Genomic DNA, 25916 nt, shown 5'->3' with positions numbered 1-25916 from the left:
ACAGGCTCTGCAGGCCCAGCAGTGTGTTCCCAATGGCTGGGCACGACTCAGGGGGAAGAAGAGGTGATGGTGGTGGTGTGGTGGCTTTTCTGGGAATTCCATCAGTTCCCACCAGTCCCATGGTCAAGGTGGACTGGTGTTTATCATCCTCCTGCTGCTCCAGTGGCTCTGGGCTGTCAGCTCCCTCAGGGAGGGCCACCACACACATGTGATGGGGTGGTGGCACGGGGACATGGGGACACTGCTGGCTGCTCTGAGCCTTCCATGTGGCACAAAGCTGTCCCACAGGCAGTTCTGTTTTGGGGCCATAATGAGGTCAAACTGGGCACTTGCTGGGAGGTTTCTTTCTACCCCCTGAACTGAACCAACTTGTAAATGCAAAGCAATCCGGAGCAATGCAAACCGTGGCTGAGCAGAGCAGCTCAGAGCCTGCTGAAGTCAGCAAGCTCCCACCAGCCTGCCTGGGCAGAACCTGCCTCCAACCTCCTCCCAGCATCGCTCATCGAGAAAAAATGTCATAGACTGAACAGATTATAAAGTGTTGTCAAGGGAACGTGACAGTCACTGCAAGACGTACCCAGAGGCACACGCACGGCTCTGTACGGATTCACCCACTACACTGACTTCCTCCAAAATCCATGTGGGATTTCATGCAGGGCCTGAGGTCTCTTGATCCTCCAACTCAAGAGCCTTGTTTTGCCATCTGGGAGCTGATCTAATTCCCCCCTTTCCCATCTTTAATGCAAAACTGCTTCTGCCAGCCTCACAGCAATTCTTTGCTTTTTAGCACTGAGATGGGGCTCGGTTAAACTTAAACAATCAGGCTCTGAACACAAGAAATGTCTCATTAAAAAAGCCCACCAGCACTTCATGGAGCAGTTACACCAGTGCTGGGACCTTTACGATGCCTTTGTCAGCCTGAGCATGTGCCCCTGCTCCAGGCCTGGGGTCCTGGCTGCTCCCTCAATTCAAAAAGAAAATACCCAAAATCATGAGTAAAGGGAACAATTCCAAGTGGAAAGAGAAGAATGCAAGAGCTGAGGCAGGAGAGGGGAAAAGAGAGCAGCACACCTCTTCTCCCACAGTATCTGAAATGAAACAGCTACTTTGGGCTCAGTTTTTAAAGTTATTAATGCATAGCAGCTGAAGTAATCTGGAAACCAACAATGGCAACACCAAGCACTGGGGAAATAAAATGTTTGCAAGCAGTTCTGGCCCTGAAATGCCCAGCTCTGCCCCAAGGTGGATAGCAGAGGTGCAGCTGGATCCCCTTCTGTGCCAGTGCCTCACTGGGGTGCCAATGGGGGTAAAGAAACTGCTGGTTTGTTTCTGTGCTGGTTTTCCAGCTGTCCACCACATGCAGACCAGAGGTGAGCCAGGCTTAGCTTCTCTGGGTCTCTGCAGGACCATGGTGGCACTTCTGCTGAGCACACACAGGTGCCAGGACAGCATGGGACAGGCTATGGGAACAGGAAGGCATTTTGGTGCAAGCTCTGCTCTCCTGCCACCCCTTTTCCTGGTGACCACCATCACTTCTCCAAGCTGGCTCTGAGACTTGGGCTGTTCTCATGGCTTGGGGTAGGTTCTCTGGGCTGGGCCTGTTCACACTGTCCTGCTGCCCTCTGATCCTCACTTTCATCTTTGCAATGCGCCCAATATCTTGACAGAGTGAATTTCAGAGCACTGGACAAGAGATGCCCAACTCTTCAGAGCAGGGAAGAGGCCTGGCCCCTACCTGCAGAGTCACCTGCTCAGGAAACAGGCTGCACCTCATGCACAGACTCTGCATTGAGTCCTGGCAAACAAAAAGAACTATTCCCTCTCTTTTTTCCCTTTACACTGAAATGGTTTATGTTTTACTGCTGTTTCATTCCTTTTACAGTCCAGAAGGAGCATACCTGAGGGAATTTCAGCTTTAGTACACCCCCAGGAATAATCAAGCCCTCCCACAGGCAGAAGGGAGGTTTGGTTTAATGTGTACTCACTCCAATGCCTTACAAAAAGCTCAAGCCTTTGGGGTCCTGTGCAAACCCCACAGCACTGCTGCTGAGCTCGGGGGGCTCAGTTCTGTCTCCACTCACTGCCTCTGCTCCCAGCAGCACTGCTCTGGGATGCTGCAGGCCTTTTACCTCCAGGAAAGCATCTCCCAGAAATTAAAGAAAAGACGTGGAAGGGAGGGAATTCTGCCTGGGGCATCTTTGCTCTGTGACAGCACAAGGGAGATGGTTTCAGAGCTGATCTGCTCTCTTCACGTGCTCCTCTTGGCTGCCAGCCTCTACTTCCCTGCTCAGCATGGACCAGAAATGACCTCCCACCCCAACACTCTCGGGGCCAGACCTTGATCTCTTCCCAGTGCACCTCTTCCTCAAAGGGCACAGCTGCCTGTGCTGGGAGCCTCCAGACCACAGCGGCTCAGCCTGCGCTGGGTGGGCTCTTCAGCAATAAATCTGCCATCACAGCTAATTAATTTAAGGCACAGCAAGTGAGACATGTGAACCCTCAACCAGCTGGGGCCAGGCTGGAATCCTGGAATCTCCGTGTGCAGCTGGAGCCAGGCTAGAATCCTGGGATCTCTGTGTACAGCTAGTGCAAAACCAAAAGCAGAACTAAAAGCTGCTCACCCGCTTTGTTTCAGGCACGAGGTCATCCTTCATCCTCCTTTTGGTCCAATCCCTGGCCAGCTCATCCTCTGCTATCTCCTGGAGGTGGAAGACGGCGACTTGGGCCGACGTCCGGCGGATGCGGCCGCTCGGGGTCCTCTCAAAATCCTCTACAGGAGCAGGCTCTGGCTTCACCTCTGGCTCCTCTGGAGGCTGCAAGAGAGACAGAGTCAGGGAGGGCATGACAAGAGAACAAGTGAGCTCTCCGGCCCAGGATGGGGATGCTGGGATTTGGGCTGTGTGTTTCCAGGCTTGCTTTGTGCCTCTGCCCTGGAGCATGGGAGCAAGGGGAGCACCCGCCTCCCTGAGCCCAGCAGCAGCCATAGGCTGTGTCCCTCCGTGCTCCCACGTGTATAAATGTCTCCAGTTATTAGATTTAGGGAGTGATTAACGTTGGATGCACTGTCAGTAGGGATCAACACAACAGAAAGGGATGCTCCCCAGGGATAGAGCCTGCCACCCCAGCACTGGCAAGCAGCCGGCGCTTGTGAGGGAGCGGCCTGAGGTCTGGTTTTTTATTCCTGCACAGCATAGATGCAGGGTGGGCTGCAGCAAAGCCCTGTGGGCACTGGGGAAAGGCAATGCTGCTGACCACTCCCATAAAACAGCATTTTTGGAGGGGTGGAGGAGGGTGCACCCTGTTCCCCCCAGCACTGCATGGTACAACACACGTGCATGGTGATTTGAGGGAGAAAACAACACCGGCCCGACGGCTGCACCTGCCTTGCCCGGCCCGGCCCTGCCCGGCTCGGTCCTGCCCACGGGCTCCGCAGCTCTGCAGTCCCCCCCGGGGGGGGATGGCCCCGCTCCTCGGGCCGCGGGGGCCTCCGGGGGGCTCACCGAGGCCGTGTGCTCTGACCGCACGTGATAGTCGTGGCCAGCCTTGGATTTGTACTTCTTGCCGCAGTGTGGGCAGCTGAACACGGGCTTGTCGGCCTCGGCAAGCTGCTTGCCACACCGCTTCTGGTGGTACTGGTAGCCCATCAGGCTGGAGAAGTTGGCCACGCAGCCCTATGGAGATGGGGAGAAGGGGAAGGTTGAGCAGGGTTGGGGTTTCACGTGGCCAAAAGGTTGGGGTGCCGTTTCTCCAGGGAGGAACATTCCCGAGGAGCCCACTCTGGAGAGCAGATCTGCCAACCCATCCTGTCCAAGTGCTGGGGAATTCGACAGTTCCCAAAGAGCCAGGCACAAGCACAACAGACAATGCCCTGGAGGGATGGGAGGAGCTGTCCCCGCCCCGGCACTCCCTGCCCCAACACACGGACAGAGCTCTCTGCACAGACACACAGCAGGCAGCGGGAGGGGAAGGCACTGGGGAGGCGCTGCCTGAACGGAGAGCAAAGCACACCCGCGGGACAAACCTCTGCCACACGCCTCCCTTACCTGTTCGTGACTTGTCTGCAACCCGCTGGCTCTGCTTTTGGTGTGGTTTGGTTTTATGCTGTGCCCAGGACAGGCTGTGCTCCTTCCTGAGCTCAGGAGGCAGAACCTGCCCTCCAGCGCTCCTCAGTCTGCCCTGTGCCCACCCTCCTGCAGGGCTGTCCCATTGCTGGAGTGCACAGAGCCACTGGGACAGGGATTGGGATGGCTGAGCTAAGGTGGAAACGTTGAGCACATGCCAAGGGATGCCTGCAGAGTACATGTCCCCTTCTGCATGGGACTCTCTCCTTCCACTTTTTCACAGAACGAGAAACAAGAATTGTTCTCGTACCTCATTGGGGCATTTCAGTTTTCCCATCTGCTTTAGCACTTTCCTCAGCCTTTCCCGCTCTTCCTGTTCACCAAGTCCAGCGGTTTCCACAGGAACAGGCTGGAAACAAGGAAGTAACAGAAGCGACAGAGTCAACCATTTACTCATGTCCTCTGTGCCAGGAGTGGATGGTAAAGCCCTGCCTTGCAGGGAGCTGCCCTGGGCTGGAGGGAACCTCTCACTAGGAGAGCCGGATCTCCCACTGCTTCGTTGGTATGTGCTGGATCTGCTCAGGCCTTTCTTGTGATCACACCCAAAGGGCCAGCTGAGAAACCCAGGAGCAGTTCCTGCACAGAGGATTCACCAGCAAGACTGAAGAGCAGGAGGTTAAGGCACAGGTAAAAGACAAGTCACAACTGGTAAGCATGGGACATATAGAAATGTAGTTATGCCTTGCCCTGGTATCTCAGAAATGTACAAAATTTATTCATGATAAATTTTGTGGCTGCTTCTCCCATGCACATTGAAGAGCTAAAGATCAGATTTTGAGATTTGTGCAAGGCAGAACCCATCAGTCCCAGATTTGCAGGCACAGTTTTGGAGGCAGAGCTTTGCCACTCAAAATCCACCTCATCATACTCACCAGATCTTCCCCATGCTGGGATCTGAAACCCTGTTTTATTTTTTCAGTCCTCTGCTCTACTTATCAGGATCAACAGGAGCCTAACTCACTACCAGAGGAGGAAGGGGGAAGGCCACCATCCAGGCTGAGCAGTGTGTGAAATGCTCCAAAGGTGGATCCCTCCTTTACAAAGATCATGGAGAGAGGACTTCTGATGGATGGCTTCCTCACCTGCACGGATAAAGGAGGCACAAGACGAGCACAGCCCAGCTCCCTTACCTTGCTGACGTGTTCAGCCATGGTGTGGTAATTCAGCCCAGCTTTGGACTTGAACTGCTTTTTGCAGTGCTGACACTTCAAGGCATCCTGCAGCTGAAGGAATTAAAGGCAAGTCACCAGACAGGCCACATCCTCCCAAGGGCTGCTGCTGGTCAATAACCCCATGGGTGGCTGTTGCTGGAGCTGTACCCCAGTGGTGGGACCCAGCAGGCAACACAGCACCCCTGTTTCCCATCCCAGGCCCTGCCTGCAGCTCAGAGTTTTCTCTCTGTTGTCCAGGATACTATTATCAAATCCACATGCCCCAATTTTTGGAAAACATTCCATTTTGGATTTAGATTTAAAGCCTCACTGGCTGAAAACATCTGGATCTGGCGTCTTACTCTTCCGGTTAAAGGGTTAGAGAGAGAAGAAGCTTTGATCTACCAATGCCAGTGGACTGTGCTCTGCAGTCCTGTTAAGTAAGGCAGATCCTGGCATACAGTGCAATTTCTGGGTGCCTGGGCTGTGTGAAATTAAGGACACAATCACAGGAGGATATTTTCTACCTCTCATTGCCCTGCTGTTTGACCCAACTCGACCTCCTGAGTGTGTGGGGAGATGCATTAACTGCACACCCCAAGGTACAAGAGGCACTTGCACAGTGGGTGAACAGATCTTGGCTTTTACTGAGGCAGGGACCAGAATTTACTGGTTCAGGAGGTTCATGCTCTGGGCATCAGGAGACAGAGTATCTCGACAGGGAGCCAGTGCCCGGCCAGCCGTGGTCATTCCTGCTTCTCCTGCCAGATGATTGAAGGGAGAGTGGTGAAGGAGAAGCAAGACTGAACTAAAAGCTGAAGAGGCAATGAAGATGGATCTGCAAATCTCTCCTCATTATGGAACTCCGGGAAAATGAAGAATAGACTCACTGCAGTCAATTGGGAGTGACTCATGGCACCTGCACTCCCATCAGTTAATCTTGTCCCAGACCCAAGCACTTCATCCTAACAAGGTGGATGCTAACAGCTCCTTGACCCATTATATGCCACTAGCAGCTAACCTGGGATTTACTCCTCTGGTCAACACTTAAAAACATACCATGTCCACATTCCAACAAGCCCTCCCACCTGGGATACCAGGAGTATATAACTGCCCTTGCCTCCTTCAGGCCCAAGCACGTTGCAACCCTCTTCATCCCTTATTTCCTTTCCAAAACCAAAGGAAACAAGTCCCTAAGCAGACTGCTTAGTGCAGACTGCTCCTTTTTCTTAATAAGAGTTTTGGGAGCCTGCACATCCTTTTCCCATTGTCCAGCTAAGGAATATATCAGTCATTAAAAAGAGGGGGTGCCTCAACCCCAGGCTGGCTCTGATAGGGATCCCACGTGGCTGTAGCAGCAGGGTCTCACTCAGGTTGTGCCACAGGTTCATCTCAGAGATGGAATGCTGAGAGCTGGACCTCTGGTCACACACCTGGAGCTTAGGGACTGTCCTGTCTGGTTTCCATGAAGCATCCCAGCTCCCAGAGCAGCACAGCCAGCTCTGGCAAGGACTCTCCCTCTCAGGAAGAGTCCAAGGGCTGGAGCCCGAAATCTTCAGCTGAATATAGGGCTGGCATATTTCCAGCAGGGAAGACACCGCTGACTGCTCCAGCAGAGCCCTGCTCAGCAGGTCATCTGGCTGTGCAGCCTGCACACAGCCAGCCTGGCCTGGGAGATGCTCCAAAGTGGAGGAAATATGACCAGTGATGGCCAGGATCCCTGCTCCACTGAGGCCAGGAGGATACTGGAGGCGGCAGGATTCTGTAGGACTGCTGTAGGGTTTGGGAGGGAGAGCAGCCTCCCACTGCTGTATCAACAGCAAGGCAATGGCTGGGGAAGCATTTACAGCAAATGAATGTGGAATCAAAGCCCAGCCACATATTTTCAAAGCAGGAGGCATCGATCCCACGTTGGCTTTCTGTGGTGACGGCTCCACCAGGTGACGGATGAAGATGTAATCCTGTGCTCTGATGGATGGTGGAGTGGCACAGAGACAATTTTTCACTGCACCATTACTGAACTCCTGCATCCTGACAGCCTGCCTGAGCACATCCAGGCTCAGAGTCTCCCTGAGACACGCTCTCATGCAACCAGTTTATCTGGTCTGATACAGCACACAGTGAAACCCCACAGCCAGGGCTCCAGGGGAGGCCAGATTAGAGACAGCCCCAACAATCTCTCCAGCCTTAAAACTATTCCTTTAGCTACTAGAAATACCTGACTCTGTTGAGACACTGGGGCAAAGGGATTCAGAATTGCTGAGAATCAGTGTCCAAATCCCTCTGGGTCAATGCAAGCCAGCCAGCAAGCTGAAGAGGACCAACAAGTGTTCTATCAAACACAGCTGAGAAAGGTTTTAGAAGCATCACTACACATTTATGAGAGGCACACATACACATCCATTCCTCCCCAAAATCCATGTGTTTGATTGAATAAAGCAAGGCCTTACTTTCTGGCAGACATCCATGTGTTTCTTGAGTCCCACAATTGTTTTCCTGGTTATAACACTGCAGGTTGGACAGCAAACTTCCCCTTTCTCACTGATCTCCCGCTGCCACTGGTCCTCGGGGTTTGCTGATGAGGGAGAGAAAGAGGTGTTACATCCAACCTGCCTCAGCTGCTTGATTTGATAAGTTGAAAAGCAGTGAAGTGGGAAAGTTCCTGATATTAAAAAAAGAGAGGCTCTCCCAGGCAAAGCCAAAACTGGACATGAACCATGCAGCACTGCCTCTCCCACTCTCCTGCAGCTGCCCAAGTAAACTGGGTCACTGGGTCAATTTTATGTGGAGTTACCAGACCTGGTGACCTGGGGAAAGACCCAGGTCCTTCCAACCACTCTGGTATCCTGCACACTGGGAGTTATAAAAAGATGATGATGCCCCCAGCCACCTGATGCTGCCCTGCTTGGAATAACTTCCCCCTGCCAAGTGAAACAATTAGCGGGAGTGAAACAAAGGTGAGCGTCTCAGCTCCATCCGGACGTGTGCCTGGAAAGCTTCCCTGGCACTCCTCCTCTGACAGACACGGAGGAAGCTGGGGACTGCTGGCTTCCAGGCATCTGTTTATTTGAATGGCTGTGACTGGTCCTAAAAAAACCCAAAATAAGAGATATGTGGGGCCAAAAGCAGCTCCCAGGCCCAGAGTTCACACTGTGTTCTCAGCAGAGCAGCGCTGGCCTTCCAGCAAGGGAAGCCTGGGCTGAATAAAATCCACCAAGTCTATTTATTTGGATGCTCTTGCATGGCTGTGAGATCAGAGAGTCGTTTATTTGAATTTGAAAGCAGTGCAAGGCACTGCAGCTGTGTTTATCTTGCACATCCTGCGTTCCTCCTGCTGTCAGAGCTCTCAGGGAAAGCAAGCAACCTGTGCTGGGTGTAGGCTGCACCTCGAGGCTCAGGCAAGGAATAATTATGCTCACAGTTATGCACTGGTGTCATTCATGGGAATGATGTTAGAAAAATGCCATCATCACACGGGTCGCATGCTGACTCACAGTGAAGCCAGGTGGAACTTGGCTCTTAACTCCCAGCACTTTCATCACATTGACCTGGCAGTGAACTGAAGGTAAGGTGCTCCTCAGGACGTCAGTTGTGGCAGCACCAATATTTTAGCAGCAGTGGCTGTTTCCTCATCTGTGTTATAGCTCAAAAGGGCAGGAGTTGTGTGCTCCTACCTCTGACTTTGTGCTGGTTCTCCTGACAAACCTGACAGAAAATTCACTCAGCAAACAACTTGCTGGGCCAAGAGGGTGTGGGGACCACAAGCTGCAGGTGAAGGTGGGGATGGAGGCATGAAGGTAGGGACCATTCAGGCTTGGGGCAGTGCACAGAAAAGGAGCTAAACTGCACACAGAGCTGTTGCCTGTGCTTTGCCCCCACCAGCCTCACCTGCTGGTGGATGATGCACAGGTGTTTCCTTCTTCACACCAACTCCTGGAGGTTTCTTTTTCAGTTCCTCCATGTTGGCATTTCCCTCCAGCTTCTTGGCTCGATGAGCTTTTGCTTTGTCCTCTGCTTTGACAAGACCTGTAAAGAAAGAGGATTTTCGTTCACTACTTACTTTAATGCCTTCAGAGCAATTCACATTTAACAGGTAAAAAAATCTCTCCCTCTAAGCCAGGGACACTGAGCTGGCTGCATGTCTGCCAAGGCTGTACATGTAGGCTCAGGTCCATAATTATGACAAGCAATATTCTAACAGCTTGTGGTGTTTTACAAACAGCATCATTTTCCCCAACACAAGTTTATGAACTATGGAAACTCTGTGGCAAAGTGAGGTAGGATGCCTCCAGCCAGGCAGACAGGCTGGGGTGAAGGGAATAGGGTGTTTTGCAAGAAACTGAAGGAGGGAATTGGAACAGCAAGTTCAGTGTGTAAAAGGGATGTTCCTGCTGATGTTCCTGCACTGGAAAGGCTGTTTAACTCCCCTGGATCCCCAAATCCTTCTGCAGCTCAGCCCCATGCCTGAGCTTCCACAGAAGGTGCTGGAGGCAATGAGGTGACTACCAGGGTCAGATCCACATCCCCCTAAACCTGGGGTCTGTGACTCTTGCAGACCCAGGGTCTGAATGGAGACAGCACCCCATGACGTGCTGGGGCACCCTTGTCTTTGGGCAGTGACTGCCACGTGGAGCTTGGGGAGCACAGGCAGACCCCTGCCCCATCTTCACCTCCCATCTGAGGCACTGGGTCATGGGGACACCTTGTTCTCCAGGAACCAACAGCAGATGGTTCAGCCTCCAGCAGCACCTCTGTGGGGAGGATAAGGGAAACAAGCCCAGACTTCCCAGGAGCCAGAGGAAAGGAAATCACAGAGACCACATCCAGCCTGCTTGTCAGTGTTCAATTCCTTCAAAGCCATTAGTGCCTCTCCCCCGAGTGCCTCATACTGGAAGGTGCTGCCTCCTGCAGTGCCTGGAAATCTGCCTCCTATTTCTCTGGCTGAACATATCTCATAGTCAGCCTGAATCCAGTTGCTCTCATTCCAGGGATGCTCCAGGATTTCCCCCTCCTTCCCAAGCCCATTTGGGTGTATTTATGGAGCATGACCAAAGTCCCACTTGCTCTTGCTTTGTCAGGCTGAAGCAGCCAATTCCTGGGCCTCCTCTCAGCAAACATCCCGGCAACATGTCTCCTCTGCCTTGGATTCATTCTCCTGAACGTGGGCGACCAGCCCAGGAGAGGGAGGCTGAGGGATGGGTGCGTCACGAGCCGCTCTACGCAGCCGAGTTCCTTCCGACGCCGCTGGAAGCGCTGCGGCACGCAGCATGGTGGGATGCTGGTGAGATGATGTTTCTCATATCTCACTGGTGTCAGCAGCTCGTTACTCTTGTGTTACACATGAACATACCCAGATCCTTTCCGCTGTCCCCTCATTTCCCAATGCCAAGATCCAGAGCAGAGCAGACAGGGTTAATCAGTCCCAGCTCTGCTGCTGCTTTTCACTCCCTTTGTCGCAGACATCTTTTCATTAAAATCCTTTCATTAGGATTTTTCCTGCTAAAGCTGAGAAGTTTAAGCAACAAAGTGTAAACAAGGGTTATCTGCTGCTGTGGAATGCAACAGGTAGATCTGTGATTAGTCTCTTGTAGATGTTTAGATTTTACTAACCACTACCGGCGGAGCTGCTCTCACTCTCTGCTGAGAGACAGATCTTTGTTATTCATTCTTTCTTTTCTATTCTTAGCTTAGCTAGCCTTCAAAGAACTTTTCCTTCTATTTCTTTTTAGTATAGTCATAATGTAATATATATATCACAAAGTAATAAATCAAGCCTTCTGATCATAGAATCAACATTCTTGTCTCTCTCTCATCCCGAAAACCCTTGTGACCACCATCACACCCTTCATGGCTCTCTCATGGTAAAAGGTGCCAGCTCCTCTAGTGTGAGATCCTCAGGCTTTGGCTCCATCACAAGTAGCCCCTCCCTTGGGGAAGGGACTTCCCTGCAATGCCCCGGGGAGAAGGTACAACCTACAGCTGCCCAGAGCTGTCCTGTATTACCTTTCAGTCCAAATGTCCCCGAGATGGATGGCTGCTCCCCCGTAAACTTCTTAGGAGTTTTCTGTTTCCTTCCTGACTCAAAAGAGAGAAACAGAGAGAGAGATTTGGTCAAATAACTGTACTGCCAGGGGGATTCATCAGTCCTGGGGCATAGGGTGGGCACATACTCCATGTTAGGACTGGGTCAAAGGCTGTCAGATGAAGCGCCCACCCACTAAACACCAACAGACTGCTGCTTCCCACTCCACAAAACCAGGATAAATCTGTTATTCAGGATTAATTCAATGAGTGAAAGTGGTGGCTCTGTCGAGTGCAAAAGCTAAGCAGCTCCCACATGTGGCTATGTGGCTGTGGTGGTTTGCTTTGGTGTTGCAAGCAGTGGAAACCATAGTGGGGACAACCACTGCCCTACAGCAGCTCAGCAGTGGCCATGGACAGATAGAGACTCCTCACCCTGTCCCAATCCTTCAGGAAGATGGGTTTGCCAGAACCATCCTGGTTTAACCTCAAACACTCAGGACAGACAGGCTGACACAGCAGCTTGCTGTGCTGCCAGGAATTCCACCCATTTCCAATCCTATCATAGGATTGTTAAGGTTGGAAAGATCTCTAAGATCATTGAATCCAACCATCACACAGGTCCTTTAGAAATATTTCCACCAGAGCTACAATGGGGTTTTAACTCCCAGTGAAGCTGCAAGAAACTGGAGAGCAGGGCAAGTTATCAAGGTCTGGAAACAAGGCTTGGCCACCCCTTGGAATCAGAGACACTCTCAGCAGTGTTGGCTGCAGCAGATCCCCTTCCTGTGGGACACCTTCTGAACCAGCGTAGCCCTGGGCTCTAATCTTACTGTGCTTCATCCTCTCGGGGTCTTCCTCCTGCAGGGAGGCCTGGCTGCCCCGCTGCTGCCCGACATCCTTGCCACTGGAGGACTTGGCCGTGGGGGTGGCAGCTGCCATGGCCTCAGCTGCTGCAATCTGGAACTCCTTGCTCTCCCGGCTCTCCGCCAGGCACTCGCCGTTCTCCGCGTGCTCCTGGGCCACGGCTTTTTCCATCTTTGCCTGTTTGGGATGGATGGTGGGGCAAGCTGAACTCTCAGCAGGTCTAGGGCAAAGCACAGAGGGCTTGTTTAAAGAGGGCTTGTTAGACAAGTGTCCTGACACCTCTCCCCCCTCGCCAGCCCAGGTTGTAGGAATGGAGGCAGGCATGTTCCCCTTCTCCCAACCATCCCCGTGCCACTGCCATGCAGCCCAGCCACAGCCTGGTACCTTTTCTTTCCACTGCTCTTCCCAATGGCCTTGGGCACTTTGTTTTCTGCTTTGCTGGTTGGCACTGGCCGGTCCAAGTGATTCCAGAGCCGATGCTTTTCCAGCTGGGTTTTGGAGGTGAAGGCAGCTTCGCAGTACGAGCATGAGTATGTCAGCTTCTCTGAGATTGCACCCTGAGAGGAGCAGGGAGAGACAGGTGAGCACAGATGTTAGATCACAAAAGAGAGGCTTTTTCTGACACAGGCATGAACATAAACCATGTGTAATACCCTTCTGCCCTTCCAAATGATTACCCAGAGTCCATGATCCCTCTGGGCCAGACCTCACATTGAGCTGCAGAGATCTCAGTTCCTCTCACACACTCACCTCATAAACTGCTCCTGGCCCAACTCTGCCCTCCCATTTCCTCGTTTTAATCTCATGTTTTTCCTGGTGTTTAAGGCCTGAGAGCAGCTTTACCCTGCAGATGGTAATGGAAGAGCCAGCCACTGGAAAGGACAGACAGTTCTGCAGTCTCCTTACCCCCTGGCAGCGCTGATAGTGGTACTTCAAGCCATAAATGCTGGGGAACTCCAGCCAGCAGCCTGAATTGGGACATTTCACCCTGGAGTGGGCTTTGAATTCGTCCTTCCACTGGTTCATCAGGGGGAGCTGGGAACAGGAGAAACAAGAGCTAGCAGAGTGAAGAGCACCCTGTGCCTGTGTGTGTGCTGATGCATCCCAAAGGAGCTGGGAGGACACATGGGACCTCTGATCATTGCTATCCATCCTTTCCACCTTCCACCACCAGTCATGAAGAGGACCCCAGGGATGTGTTTCAGTGTATCAGTGCTCACTCCAGTGAGAGCTGCTGGGACACATGCTGCAGGCTCCACAGGCTAATGGTTCCTGCTGAGGCTTTACCTTGCCGTGCTTCCCAGAGCACACACACACTCCCTACCAGGCTGGGGAATAAATCAGGCCTGAAGTCACCTGGCTGATTTAATCACCCCACATTTCATCTAGTCCGTAAATCACCCCATGCCCCTGCTCTCATGACAAACTGCTTCATGTGTTGTCCATGCTACCAGGCAGGAATTAAACTGCATAACTCTGCAGGGAATAAATCACCCCCTTGCCATTGCTGCTGGCTCATTAGCCAAGCCTGACATGGCTGTGACAGGATCCAGTCATCTGGACATGGCCCTGGGAAAGCAAGGCTGGAAAGGGGTACAGCTCCTTAACCAGGGCTTTGGAAAGTAATGGGTGCCTGCATGTAGGTGTTGAGGGACCAAGATCTTGCTCAGCCCAAGACAAGGCTGTTCTGAAGATTAAACCACAGTGGAATAGGGCTGGCTGGAGTGTACAGTGCAGGGCATGTCAGATGGAGTGAAGCAGGGAGGGCTCAGGGAATGGAGTGTGTGAGGTCTTACAGGGATGTCTTTCAGCGCCTGGTTCTCAGCCTTGGGTCTTCCTTTCTTCCTGCCTTCAGTTTTGTCACTGGTTGCATTTCCTGCAAACAGACACAGCACAATCACCAGCTGTGCCAGAGGAGCCACTGTCCCAATAATTCTGCTGCCCAGCCCCAGCTCCCTGCTCCCTGCCTTGCACCCTCAGCTCTAGGCTAGCCATTGTCTGTCCTAGCAAGGCTGGAGATGCCCCTCTGGAAGGCAATGCCAGCTCCCCTGCAAATGAGGTGCTGATAAGACGTGACATAGGGAAAAGCAGTCTCCTGAACACAGGCGTGTTCATATTGCAGACAGCTGGAGTTCATTCCCTTTAGCAATAACTTATCCTCCTCTGTTTGCAATTATGACTTTAATCCCCTCAAGGTAACAGTGGCATCTGGGAAACATTTAGGGCACACGCATTTCCCCACAAAGCCACTGATTTTGGAAGCCCCATCTGAGCTGCATCGCTGGGGTCCAACCCTCCCCAGGGGTGCAGGTAGCAAGGTAAAGGCAGTGGGACCCTCTCTCATAGAGGGGATCTGCCCAGCATAAAGAGACAGGAGGAAAAATCTCCTTGGGCCTGGAGATTCCTGGATAGAGAAATCAGCCATCCATCAGCGTGACAGCCCTTAGTGTGAGGGTCCCCTGGGGCTTGTACGCCAGCAAGCCTCCATCCCGGGGGCCGCGACACGGGAGGCAGCAGATGGCCTGAACTCATTTAAGCCTTTCCATCCTTTGATGTAGCACTTAGCTACCAACACGATAAATGGGCGGCGAGACACCCATCTCGTTAAGCCAGACACACGCCTCTCCGAAGGGAGAGACCATCTCCATCCCTCCCCTCCTGCTCCCAGCAACCAGCTCTCAGAGCTGGGGCTTTTTGGCCAGCACAGCCCTCACTGGTGAGTCAAAGTGAGGAGCAGGCACATCGAGACCCAGGCACTTGTTTTGGCAGCCACCCCTCAGCTCCTGCCTCTGGGCTCATCCTCTCTGCCCCATCCACCTCCACTGAAAGGACAAATCAGCTCCTTACCCAGCTTGGGCAGCTCTGCCGGTGGGTTTATCCTTGTCTCTGTCCTGCTTTCTTTGCTGGCAGTGGGTTTGTTAGAGCCTGCAGTTTTCCTTCCACCTTTACAGGTATAGGAATCCGCCATCTCTGAAAGAAGCAGGGGAGGCGTTAAAATTCACTCCTCGGAGCTGGGAACAACACATGGTGAGAGCAAGGAGAGCTGCTGGGGAGGGAGGGAGGGAAATGAGAAAACCATCACGCAGCCTCAAGATTCCCACAAAGAGAAGAAACGGGACGTGCTTCCGAGTATTTGTTCTACAGTTGAGGAGCGCCACAGACATGGCTGGAAAGCTGCTTTCATTACAGCCTGGCTTCCCCTTCACATACAATGGCAAAGACTTTATTAAAAATTATGGGCTGGCTTTGCCCAGAGAAGGAGTGAATAAATGGCTTTTCCTCTTCGTTTATTTCTCCGCTTTCATTTAAGACACCAAAAGCAAAAAAAAAAAAAAAATAGTGAGTTTTAATGAACAGATGTAATGATAAATTTCCAATTTTCCTTATTAATGGGAAACTGTTATAAACTGAGAATTGTTAATGTTATCTGAATTTTTCGTATTAATAATTCAATTTGGCTTCTCTATAAATAATGAACGTCAGGAATTATCGCACAAGGCCCACTCTCACTCCTGATGGAAGTGGGCACTAGGACACCCCTCCATTCAGCAGTGCCAAGAGGAAGCCCACGGCATGACTGGCTCTGCCTCCGGCTTCAAGTTCCTTCTTCGCCTCCCGACAGCACAAGCAAAGGCACATCTGAGGATGGGGGCTGCTCTGGGAGATGGATATGGAGATCCATATATGGATTTGGGAAAAAGAAGTCCTCCATGCCTCCACAATGAGAACATCAGGCCCTTGGGAAGAGATTCTTTGGACCACCATGGCCTTGAGATCTTGGCTGGGACGGGATGCTGATGTTCACCCATGCGTTTTTTAAAACACGGATTTGACTCATCACCTGCAATTCCTCCCACATGTTTAGCATCATTCAACTCGAAGGAGCTGATTCCAAAAAGCATCCACACTCATCCTGTCTGTTCTCATGCCCAGAGGATGGAGGAGCATCTCCTGTGTGGCCAGATTGCCAGCCACGCCACCAACATATGGGACAGGAGGGTCCAGCTGTTCTTTCTGAGGTGTCCCCAGGGACTTTCCGTGTAGGATCAGGGACTTTCCATGTGGGATGCAGCCCACATGCTCCAAGAGCTGGCAAAAGCTTCCAGCATGTGCTTGGCTGGTGACACATATGTGGTGGTTGTTTGCATGGGCACAAAGGTTAATCGGATCAAGTGAGAAATTCCAGCTTGGCAACTGGTTCTGTGGCATTTGGTGCTGAACATGGGGATCGCTGATTCAACTAATTTGGGCTCTTTTGGTGGGAGAGCTGGGTAGGAGTTTGTAGCCTGCCTGACAGCAGCTCCTTTCTGGAGCAGGCACATAGAGGGGTCCCTGTGGTTCCTTCCCAAATCGCTGCTCCACTCCCATCAGTGTGGGCACTGCCACTGTCCCCAGTCCTCCAGGGACAAAAGTGCCAGTCCCCTTCCTTCCCATGCTGGGTCCTGGCACCTCTGAGCAACCCTCACTCAAGCTGCTCAAAGGAAAAAGGGGGAAAAAAAACTCACGAAAAACCAGTGAAGTGAAAGCTGAAGACAAGATTTCTGTGCTTACAATGGGGTGAAAACCGAGGGGAAATCCACACAACTGACACCTCTATCCAGCCAGGGCTAGTGCCAAAATGCCATGGGGGATGGAGCACAGAACCTCCCTGCCTGCCTCGCTGGCCAGCTCGAGGTGACACGCAAAGAGTGACAGCCAGGACAGACCCTGTTGACATCTCTGGTGCTCTCCTCCTGCACCTCATGACATGGCACACCAGTGAGCACCCTCCCAACTCTCCCTTCCCAAAACATCCAAAGTGCCCAGCTCAGCCCTGCTCCAGCAGCTGGACACCTCTCATCCCCCTGAACACATCTGTCCCCTCAAAGGAATCCTCTCTGCCCAGCTTAAGAGGTTCTGAATCTTCTGTTTTTCGACACCAAACACTCCTTTGCATTTTTCCCATTATTTTTTAACCAAATGAAAAATAAAAATCTCATAAACCTGTCAGCAAGAGCCAAAATCCACTCCTTGGCCACTGAAACAACACCAGGGATCACAGAGGAATTGTCCAGGAGCCACAGGGCAAAAATCAGCCCACTGTGGGGGTTTCTGGTAATGTTCAAACTTCTCGCTCATTTTTGAGTAACACACACTGAAAATAGGCAACAGCCTGTGCTCTTCCACACTTTCCTTAAGGTTTTGTTGAAAACTCTTTTGCAACTGGTAATGGGAAAAGAAGGCATCCACAGGTTCTGGTCATGAGCCAGGGTGGGATGCGGTGTGGGAAGGCTGGGCCGGGGAACATCTTAAGAGGTCTCCAGCTCTTTCCAGGTAACTTTTTAGAACTTTGTGGCAACATTTTTGAAACATCTCACTCCAGCTCCCGGGGGAAAAAAGCTCCTGTGAATGCAGGCACCGAAACGTGATGAGTGAAGGCCAAGCTGGTATTGCTGGGAGCAAAGGGAAGGAGGAAACTCATGGCTGTGGGAAGGGGAAAGTGACATTTGGGAATGAAAGGCACTGTTCCCAAGCCACTGGCAGGCCTGTGCAGCAGGAAATTTGGCATAGAATGGGAAAGGGGAAATAATTCTATGCAGAAATGCCTGCTCATTAATTTGGATAAGGCCTGAAGGAGCATGTATGCAGCCAGGGATGGCTGCAACCCTCTCACAACGTCCTTACCAGCAGAAAGTCACCCGCTGGCCATGACCACAAGTTTTCCTGCCGGGATTCCCACCTCAGTCCCATCCCTATGGATGGACTCTGCTGCACGACAACTGCCTGGTCACCTGTCAATCTTCTCCACCTATCATCAATAATTTACCAACAGAGGCACCGAACACCAAAAGCCAAGGGAGCTGCCTGTCCCAGGACAAGCCGTGTGCCAGCACAGATGATGGATGCCAAAGGGCACTGCCATCCCTGTCGCTGTCAGAGTAGATGTGCTCCCTCCCATGAACTCCTGGCAGAACCGGAGATGCTGGGAAAAACTTGCAGTGAATAAAGACAAGGCAGCGGAGGGAGAGGCTTCCTCTCGAAGAATCACCCTCGCTGGAGGTTTCCCCGAGAGGGAAGCACGTGGCGGATGAAGCCCTGCGAGCCGCTGCCTCCCTGGGCACGGCAGGCAGCCGGGCAGCCCCGGAGGGACACGGCGCGTCCCGCCGCTGTCATCCAAACCGAGTGACACCCACCGAGGGAGAGCCTCAGCAGAGGCCGCACACCCCGCTCCTGCCGCACATGGCTCTGGCCAGGCGCAGACGAGGCTTTTGAGGGTGTAAAGTTTCTGTTCGAGGCGCGTTATCCCGTCCCTCCCCTCTCCGTCCCCGGGCACTGACATGAAGAAGGGAGAAGCGCCCGCACATGCCTGGCAGACAATGAGCCCGCACCGAGCCGCGGGCACTGGGGTGCCCCCTGTCCCGGGGGTCAGCGGGTGCGGGGAGCTCTGCCCGCTGCCGCTGTCACCTCCGGGACGCGGGGAGCTCTGCCCTGCCCGCTGCCGCTGTCACCTCCCGGGCAGGGGAACCTCTGTCCTGTCACCTCCCGGCCCGGCCGAGCCGCCCGCGTCCCCTCGCTGCCCCTCCCCGCTGTCACCCCGCGGGCAGCGCCGCCCGGGCCTGTCACCCCGCGGGCCCGCGCCCCATCCCCGGGAGGCGGCCGGGGCTTCCCCGCGGGCCGGGCCCGGCAGCAAGGGGACGGAGGGCCCGGCCCGGCCCGGCCGCGCTCCGGGAGGGGAAGAGCGAGCGGCAAAATGGCGACGCGGCGGCGGGCGGAGCGGAGCGGAGCGGGGCGCGGGGGTCCCCGCCGCGGGGCCGGGCGGGCCGGGGGCCGCTCGGTGCTTACCTCGGCGGGCCGGGCCGCGGTGCGGGGCGCGCAGGGCCGGCACCCCCCGGCCGGCCAGGCGGTGCCGCCCGCCGCCCCCGGGCCGCCGTGCGGGGCTCCCGGCGCGCCCACACCCGCGGCGGCGCCGCGCTCCGCTGCCACGCTCCCGCCCGCCCCTCGCCGCCGCCGCCGCCGCCGCCGCCGCCGCGGCTCATGCGCGCTCCCCGCCCCGCCCGGCCCGGCCCGGCCCGCCCCGCGCCCCTCACCGCCGCCACCGGGCCGCTCCGGCCTCGCCTGGTTCCGGGACCGGCACCGGGATCGGCACCGGGAGGACGGGCGGGGGCGCCGCCCCGGGAGGGCGGGACGGGGCAGCGCCCCCCGCACCGGGCTGACCTGGGCAGGTGCGGCCGGAGCCCGGTGCGGGCAGGGCTGCGCTGCGCTGCGCTGCCTCCGCGGGATGCGGGATGCGGGCAGGGTGCCGAGCTGCCCTCCGCACCTCCGGGCTGTCTGGCCTCTGTCACACCCCGGGGTGCGGGCACCGTGTCCTGCCCGCCGTCCTGTCCTGCCCTCCAGGGTGCAGGCGTTGAGTGTCCTGCCTGTCATCTTGCCCTCCAGGTCGGAGGCAGGACACCTTTCCCTTTACTCTATTCTCCAAGATGCAGACAGGATGACCTGCTTGTCGTTCTGCCCGGCAAGGTGCCCTGCTCGTTATCCTTTCCTCTAGGGTGTCCTGCCCATCTTACCACCTCCCAAGGTGTTGGCAGTGTCCTGTATGTCATTGCTCTCTCTAGGGTGTCCTGTTCATCATCCTGCCTGCAAAGGTGCGGGTAGGATGCCCTCCCCATCCATCAACACATCAAAACCCAGGGTGCTCCAGGTCCCCTTGTAAAGCCACCCCAGCCCCTGGGAATGTGGCTGCGTGCGAGCCTGTTGCAATGTCCATGGGGCAATTTCCCAGCTTCCAGGCTTGGGATGTCACCTCTGCAGAGCCTGTGGCACCTGGGGAGGGGCTGCAGGGCACAGCCAGCCTTGGTTACCGGCTGCAGGAATGCATAGCCACACCAGCATCCAGCAGTAGCCCAGAAATTAGGGAAAATCATATTAATTTTGCCAGGTGAGAGCAGAACCGAGAACAATCACTGTCAGGGCCACCCTGCCTGCCATTACCAGTGCGTGATCCTGCCGGGCGCTGGGAGGCCCTGTGGCACAGTTGTGCAAAAAAAAAAAAAAAAGCCCAACCCAAGCCGGGAGTTTCCCCGCGGTTTTCCCCTCTTTGTCTCCATTGCGGGGAAAAGAGCTTAATTAACGTCTGCAGAGAGCGGGGAAAGCTCGGTGTAATTGCTAGGTATGATTATCGGTGGAGCGGAGGGTGCTCAGCAGGGTGGGAGGGACGGGCACAGCCCACCTTCTTTGTATAAAATGAGGCATATCCGAGGCGGGCTCGCTTCCCAGGCAGGGAGCTGCCTCCGGGAGAGCTGGGGGGGCTCTCGGGCAGCTCCACGTGCTCGCTGAGACCAGGCAGCGCCTTCAGCACCTTCGAGGTCCCCTCCTCGCTGTAAACATTGCCCATCGCTCATCCTGGGAGCTGTTCTGTGTGTGCAAAGGTGCCACCATGTCCATTTTCTGCACCCACAAAGGGCAGATTTGCATCTCCAGGAGGGGATGAAGATGAGGGGAGATAGGGAGTTTGGCCATGCTGGGTTAGACAGGGGCAAGGAGAGCAGGCAGCTACTGGCTGGGTGAGGAACAAACCCCTGAAATTATGCAATAGAAAGGCACCCACTGTTGTTATTTTCAGGCTCTGCTGAGCAGAGCGGGCCAAGGGATGGACTTGAAAAGAGCAGCAAATGTTAAGCAGATGCTGAGGAGGGCTTTGTTTCACAGGCAGAGCTGTGCTGGGAAAGGCAGGAGGAGGAGGAGGAGGAGGAAGAGCAACAGGGGCAGTGGTGCTGCCTTCCTCCATGTGCTCACAGGAAACCATCACATCCCCTCTTGCACGGTAGCTTTCCTGCAGAGGTGGATTGTGGATCAGAGCTCATCCTTGCAGACCAGCACGATGCTGTGGAGGGGTGCACGTCGTTATTCCCCAGTGCTCTAGCCGCCTGGTCGCTGCTCCCACTGTCCCCACTGTTCCCACCACCCGAGGCAGGAGGAGGCCAAGGAGCAGCAGCCAGGCACACGCTGCAGCTGTGGATGCTGGAGAAGGTGCTTGGCAGCAGGGATGAAACAGCCCAAGCCGTTGAGCATGGAAATTAAATTGATACGGCCCCCAGGAAGAGGTGATGAGGGAAAAAACAATTACATAGCCTGTATCAGCGAGGTGCTGCCACCCTCCATGCAGTCCTGACATTGCTTCTCCAGCCTCTCGTGCTGGTGCTGAGCAGATCTCCCTGGAGCTGTCCTGTGCCTGCCAGATGCAGCCAGCACAGCGACCTCCACCCAAACCCAGCAGCAATTTGGGTATCCCCTACAAGGGTCAGTTCTGGCTTGTAAAGATACCCGGCCAAGAGTTTAAAACTCCATAAATGTAAAAAAAACCCTTTAAGGAAACGCAGGAAATCTGGTTTTCTGGATGGGATCTAGAGGCAGGAAAATGCCCCTTGCCCAGAATGAGCCTGACTGATGAGGCATTTGCACTTTAAAAAGTAACTTAAAAGCTCATTTTAGAATCACAAGTAGACACCTTCCACTACACCAGGCTGCTCCAAGCCCCGTCCAGCCTGGCCTGGAACACTTCCAGGGATGGGGCAGCCACAGCTTCTCTGGGCAGCCTGTGCCAATGTCTGATCCAGGGGCTGCAGCAGCACCCTTCAGACCCTCAGGTCTGTTAGAATGAAACATATGCTGAGTCTGCAGAGCCTCTTTTCCATGTCACTGCTCTGGAGACATCCCAAAAACTTCCACTAATGGCTGTGCAGGGCCAGCATCTCCACTGGTGGGATGGTGAGATGCTTAATGGAACTGGGAGCACTGGGAGCACTGGGAGCCCACATCTGCTGAGCCTTGTGCACCAGGCACAGAGACAGATGAGGGAAAGGCCATGACTGATGCCCAGACCCAGGATGGGAGACTCTGCATTCTCTGTCTCCCAAGGCTTTATCCTGGGATAAAGGATCCCAGCCGGCTGCTGCATCCCCTTTATCCTTGGAGTGGCAGGGGGACAAAGCCCCTTGGAGCAGCCACATGCTCACACATCCTCGGGACAGGCTGTGCAGAAGCTGAAAGAGAGTGATTCCTGAACAAAGAGGGATTTGCAGCTGGTTTGTGCTGCAGCATCCGGGGCAGCCCCAGCCTCCTCCCAGCCCGGGCCGCTGATTGGAAACCCGAGCCTGCCATCACTCCCACAGCCAGGAATTATGCTGATGGATTTTTTATTATTTTTCTCCCCCTCCCTGTGCTTGAATGCACTCAGCAAATATAAGCAAAAGGGGAAAAAAAATAGAAAAAGAAGAGCGAGAGAAAATCCAAACAGATTCAATTTTAGATATGGCGACAAAGCAAAATGGTTGCAGTGCAAAGAGGGAAGGCTAAGGGGGAAAAGCTCCTGCCTCAAGGAGGAGCTGGAGCTGTAAAGCTGCCAGCAGCCCTAAGACTGCTTTTTATAATTTACAGGGTTGTGGTGACATAGGGGGCATGTCCCATGGGGATCCATCAGCCCCATAGACGCAGTGGGAGCTGTGGGGATGCAGCTGGTGATGAAGTTATGTGGCTTCATCAAATCCTTCCCAGTTTTAGAAAGTGCCTCCTCTGATGGGAAGTGAAGAGGCTAATTTTCTGTGGGGGTGTGAAGGATTTTCCTGGAGGCCCCAGTAACAGCCTGTGCAAATGTTCTGCTTGGGAATGTTGTGCCAAAACCAAACCCCAAACCTGCCTTTCCAAAAAAGGCCCAAGTGAAATGCTGTCGATGTTCAGCTTGGCTTTGCAGCAAACCTACTGCATCCAGGGAAGAGCCCTGGTGGGGGAACAGCCCTGGTCAACCCAAATGACAATTGTTTTGGATCAATTCTTTATCTCAGTCCTGCTGCCTTCCCTGGGCTGCCCAACTCCCAACACTTGCTGCCTTCCCTCTGGTGGCTTCCAGCCTGGGGATGCTGCCTCTCCATTACTCCAGCTTTGCCAGATGGTCCCATGTGCCACCAACCCTGCACCTGGCACTGCTGCAAACCTGGGACCCCCCCGGTGGAAGCAGCAGCACTGTAGCTGCATCTGCACCCATCCCTCTCCATCCTTGTCCCAGTGAAAGCTCCACAGCCATACCCACACCCGCTTCTCTCTATCCTTCCTGCCTCTGTGCCATGCCCACAGTCCCTGGCAGTGTTCCTGGCTCTGGGGAAGCAGAGCATTCAGAGGGCATCCAGCAGCCGAGAATGAGGACCAAAAATGAAGGAAGTAATACAGGGGAACAAAATGAAATGAAGCAATTATCCCTGCTCTGATACTTTCTAATTAAGGAAAGTGTCACCCTTATTAAGAGGCCATTAATTCATTGTCATAAGTCACCACCAGTGCAAGTACCAAAAACGTGCCTGGGCCATGGGGAGTGAGCAGCTTCCCCTCCTCCCTGCACCCCAGGCTGCAGCCCTGAGGGAGAGCTGCTGCTTGGGGCTGCTCACGGATTCCTGCAGGACATGTCCTGTCCCACACCCGGGGCTGTGCTTTGGTGTGCTCTGCGATGATGCTCAGCCTATCCCAAACAGGATTAACCCATCCATCTCCACCTGTGACTGCACGCTCTGCCCTGTGGGCTCCAAATGGATTTGTGCAAAGCATGTGCTGAGTTCTCAGCAGAGATCAGCTCCTGGCTGCTCTGGGGGACCAAGCCACCAAAGAGCTGCCCAAATATCTCCAGCCCTGCCAAGCCAGCATTCCCTCCTGCATCACCTCCCATTAACAGCCAGCTCTGTCTTGGCAGCCTCTCATTACGTATTCTGCATGGAGGGCACCACATCAGCTTAATTAACAAGGTAAGAAAAACGGGACCTTTGAGGAAATCTTAATTATATTATCCATCTCACCCTGAGTGGCACCTGATCCATCCCAACACTGTTTTCAAGTTCATTAGCAATAAATCAAGATTGATTAGTCCTGGATGCGCAGCAAGAACATACCGGAGCAGAAGACTTCTGCTGCCATTGCTGCAGGACTCTGTGTGTGTGTTCCCAAGCCCTGTCGTGTCCTCCAGCACCAGGCAGTGGGATGGGGAGCAGGGCTGTGGATGAGGCAGAGGGAGCTGTGCCAGAGCTGGGATGTGGCTGTTGGAGCATCCCAGGAGTGGCTGTTTCACTGTGCCCCTGCCACATGCTGGCACTTCACTCTTCTCTGGGATGCTCTGACTTGGGGCAGCACCCAGGCAGCCCTTCCAGGGATGGGGCAGCCACAGCTACTCTGGGCAGCCTGTGCCAGTGCCTCACCACTCTCACAGGGAAGAATTTCTTCCTAATATCCAACCTAACCCTGGCTTCTGCTGGTTTAAAGCCATTCCCCCTTGTCCTGTCACTTCAGGCTCTTGTTCAAAGTAATTCAGCTCATTTAGGCACTGAAAGTGGCTCTAAGATCTGACCAGAACCTTCTCTTTTCCAGGTTTATCAACCCCAGATTTCTCAGCCTGTCTTCATTGCAGCAGTGCTCCAGCCCTTGGACCACCTTTGGGTTCATATTCTGGACTCACTCCAGCAGCTCCACAACCTTCTGATGTTGGCATCCCCAGAACTCGAGGCAGTGCTGCATGTGGGGTCCCTCCTGAGCAGAGAAGGGAAGGACAAACCCCTCTCCCTGCTGCCATGGTGCTGGGGATGCAGCCCAGGGCAGGGTTGGCTCACTGGGCTGCCAGCACTTGTTGCTCATGTCAAGCTGCCCCAATGCCTTGGGGTGGTTTGTAATCCTCCCTGTGCCCTGGTGGGATGATGGGTCCTAATTAGATGGAGAATGCAAACCTCTGGGGACAGACATTCCAATTTAAACCAGCTGCACCTCAGCAGAGCCAGGGGCAGGCACTGTCACCTCTGTGCCCAGCACTCCGTGTCCTCCCACCCCGCTCAGCCAGGGACAGCACAGGTTGTGAATTCCAGCACGCACTGTGAATTTCAGCACCCACTGTGAATTTCAGGGTTGGAGGGAAGGGGAGCATTCCCTGCATCAGAGCCACAATCAGCAGCGCTTCAGAGCGGGAGGTGTTTACATCATCAAGCTCAGTAATTACTCAGACAAATTTGCATGCATTTTCTATGGGCATTTCTGCTGGCTTTTTTATTTTCTGCTTGAAAACCTTGCTGGAATCTGCAAACTGCCTCTGCCACTGGGAGGGAGTTGCTGGATTGTTCCTTTCTAAGAAGGTGCTGAACATAACTCCTGATGCTGGTGACACATTAGCTCTCTTATTCAAAAGATTTTCCACCAAATAAAATGGCAAAAAAATCTATCAGAGCCAGGAGTTGTGTGGTCATTGCCTGCCCCTGTGCCCCAGTGGTGCTGCCTGTATCCTCCTGCCTGCTGCAGGGGACTGACTGATGCTTGCTGGTGTTTTCTGTTTACTTTAATTGTTGTCTGGTTTTAATATTGCATGAATTGATTCATCTGTGTTTCATTGTCGGCCCTGTTTGTTTTGGGGCAGTGCCTGGAATATCACTGGCAGATAAGTGCTGGACAAATAGAAGGTATTTTTCTTGCTCGGCCAAAGATGAGGAGTGACCAAGCTGTGTCTCAGTCTGAGAGGATCCTGAGCAGCATCTGCCCCCAGTTCCCAGGGTCCTGGTGCAATACTCACCACCCCAAATTCTCACTCATGAGGAGGACTGTCCTTCCTTTGATCCACCATGCAGATGCATTTTGCTGTATGCCCAGAGCTACAGAAGTCAAAACCCTGTCAGGGCTGTCCTGGATGCATTCCTGCTGCCTTGGGCAGAGTCCTGGGTGTCCCTTGGACAAGCCGTGGGCATTAGGTGGCACCAGACACTGC

The 25916-nt window shown here is 53.9% G+C and overlaps 1 protein-coding gene across 1 annotated transcript in view; it reads right to left on the bottom strand.

The window, feature by feature from the left end:
- ZNF512B (zinc finger protein 512B) overlaps positions 1-19041 on the bottom strand; it is a 30027-nt gene extending 10986 nt beyond the window's left edge. Inside the window, exons 1-13 of the mRNA XM_058036125.1 lie at positions 18983-19041; positions 15008-15130; positions 13957-14036; positions 13067-13195; positions 12545-12717; positions 12127-12380; positions 11276-11347; positions 9161-9298; positions 7723-7847; positions 5252-5344; positions 4372-4470; positions 3384-3671; positions 2622-2813 (exon numbers count right to left, since the gene is read on the bottom strand). Coding sequence (XP_057892108.1) covers positions 2622-2813; positions 3384-3671; positions 4372-4470; positions 5252-5344; positions 7723-7847; positions 9161-9298; positions 11276-11347; positions 12127-12380; positions 12545-12717; positions 13067-13195; positions 13957-14036; positions 15008-15128 — 1764 coding nt within the window. The 5' untranslated portion in view covers positions 15129-15130; positions 18983-19041. The remainder of the gene's footprint in view (positions 1-2621; positions 2814-3383; positions 3672-4371; positions 4471-5251; positions 5345-7722; positions 7848-9160; positions 9299-11275; positions 11348-12126; positions 12381-12544; positions 12718-13066; positions 13196-13956; positions 14037-15007; positions 15131-18982) is intronic.
- Positions 19042-25916: the final 6875 nt, after the last annotated feature.

Source organism: Melospiza georgiana, chromosome 17 (genome assembly GCF_028018845.1).
Source record: "Melospiza georgiana isolate bMelGeo1 chromosome 17, bMelGeo1.pri, whole genome shotgun sequence".
Taxonomy (NCBI): domain Eukaryota; kingdom Metazoa; phylum Chordata; class Aves; order Passeriformes; family Passerellidae; genus Melospiza; species Melospiza georgiana.
The sequence above is the reverse complement of the archived record's forward strand: the minus strand, read 5'-3'. Positions and strand labels throughout refer to the sequence as shown.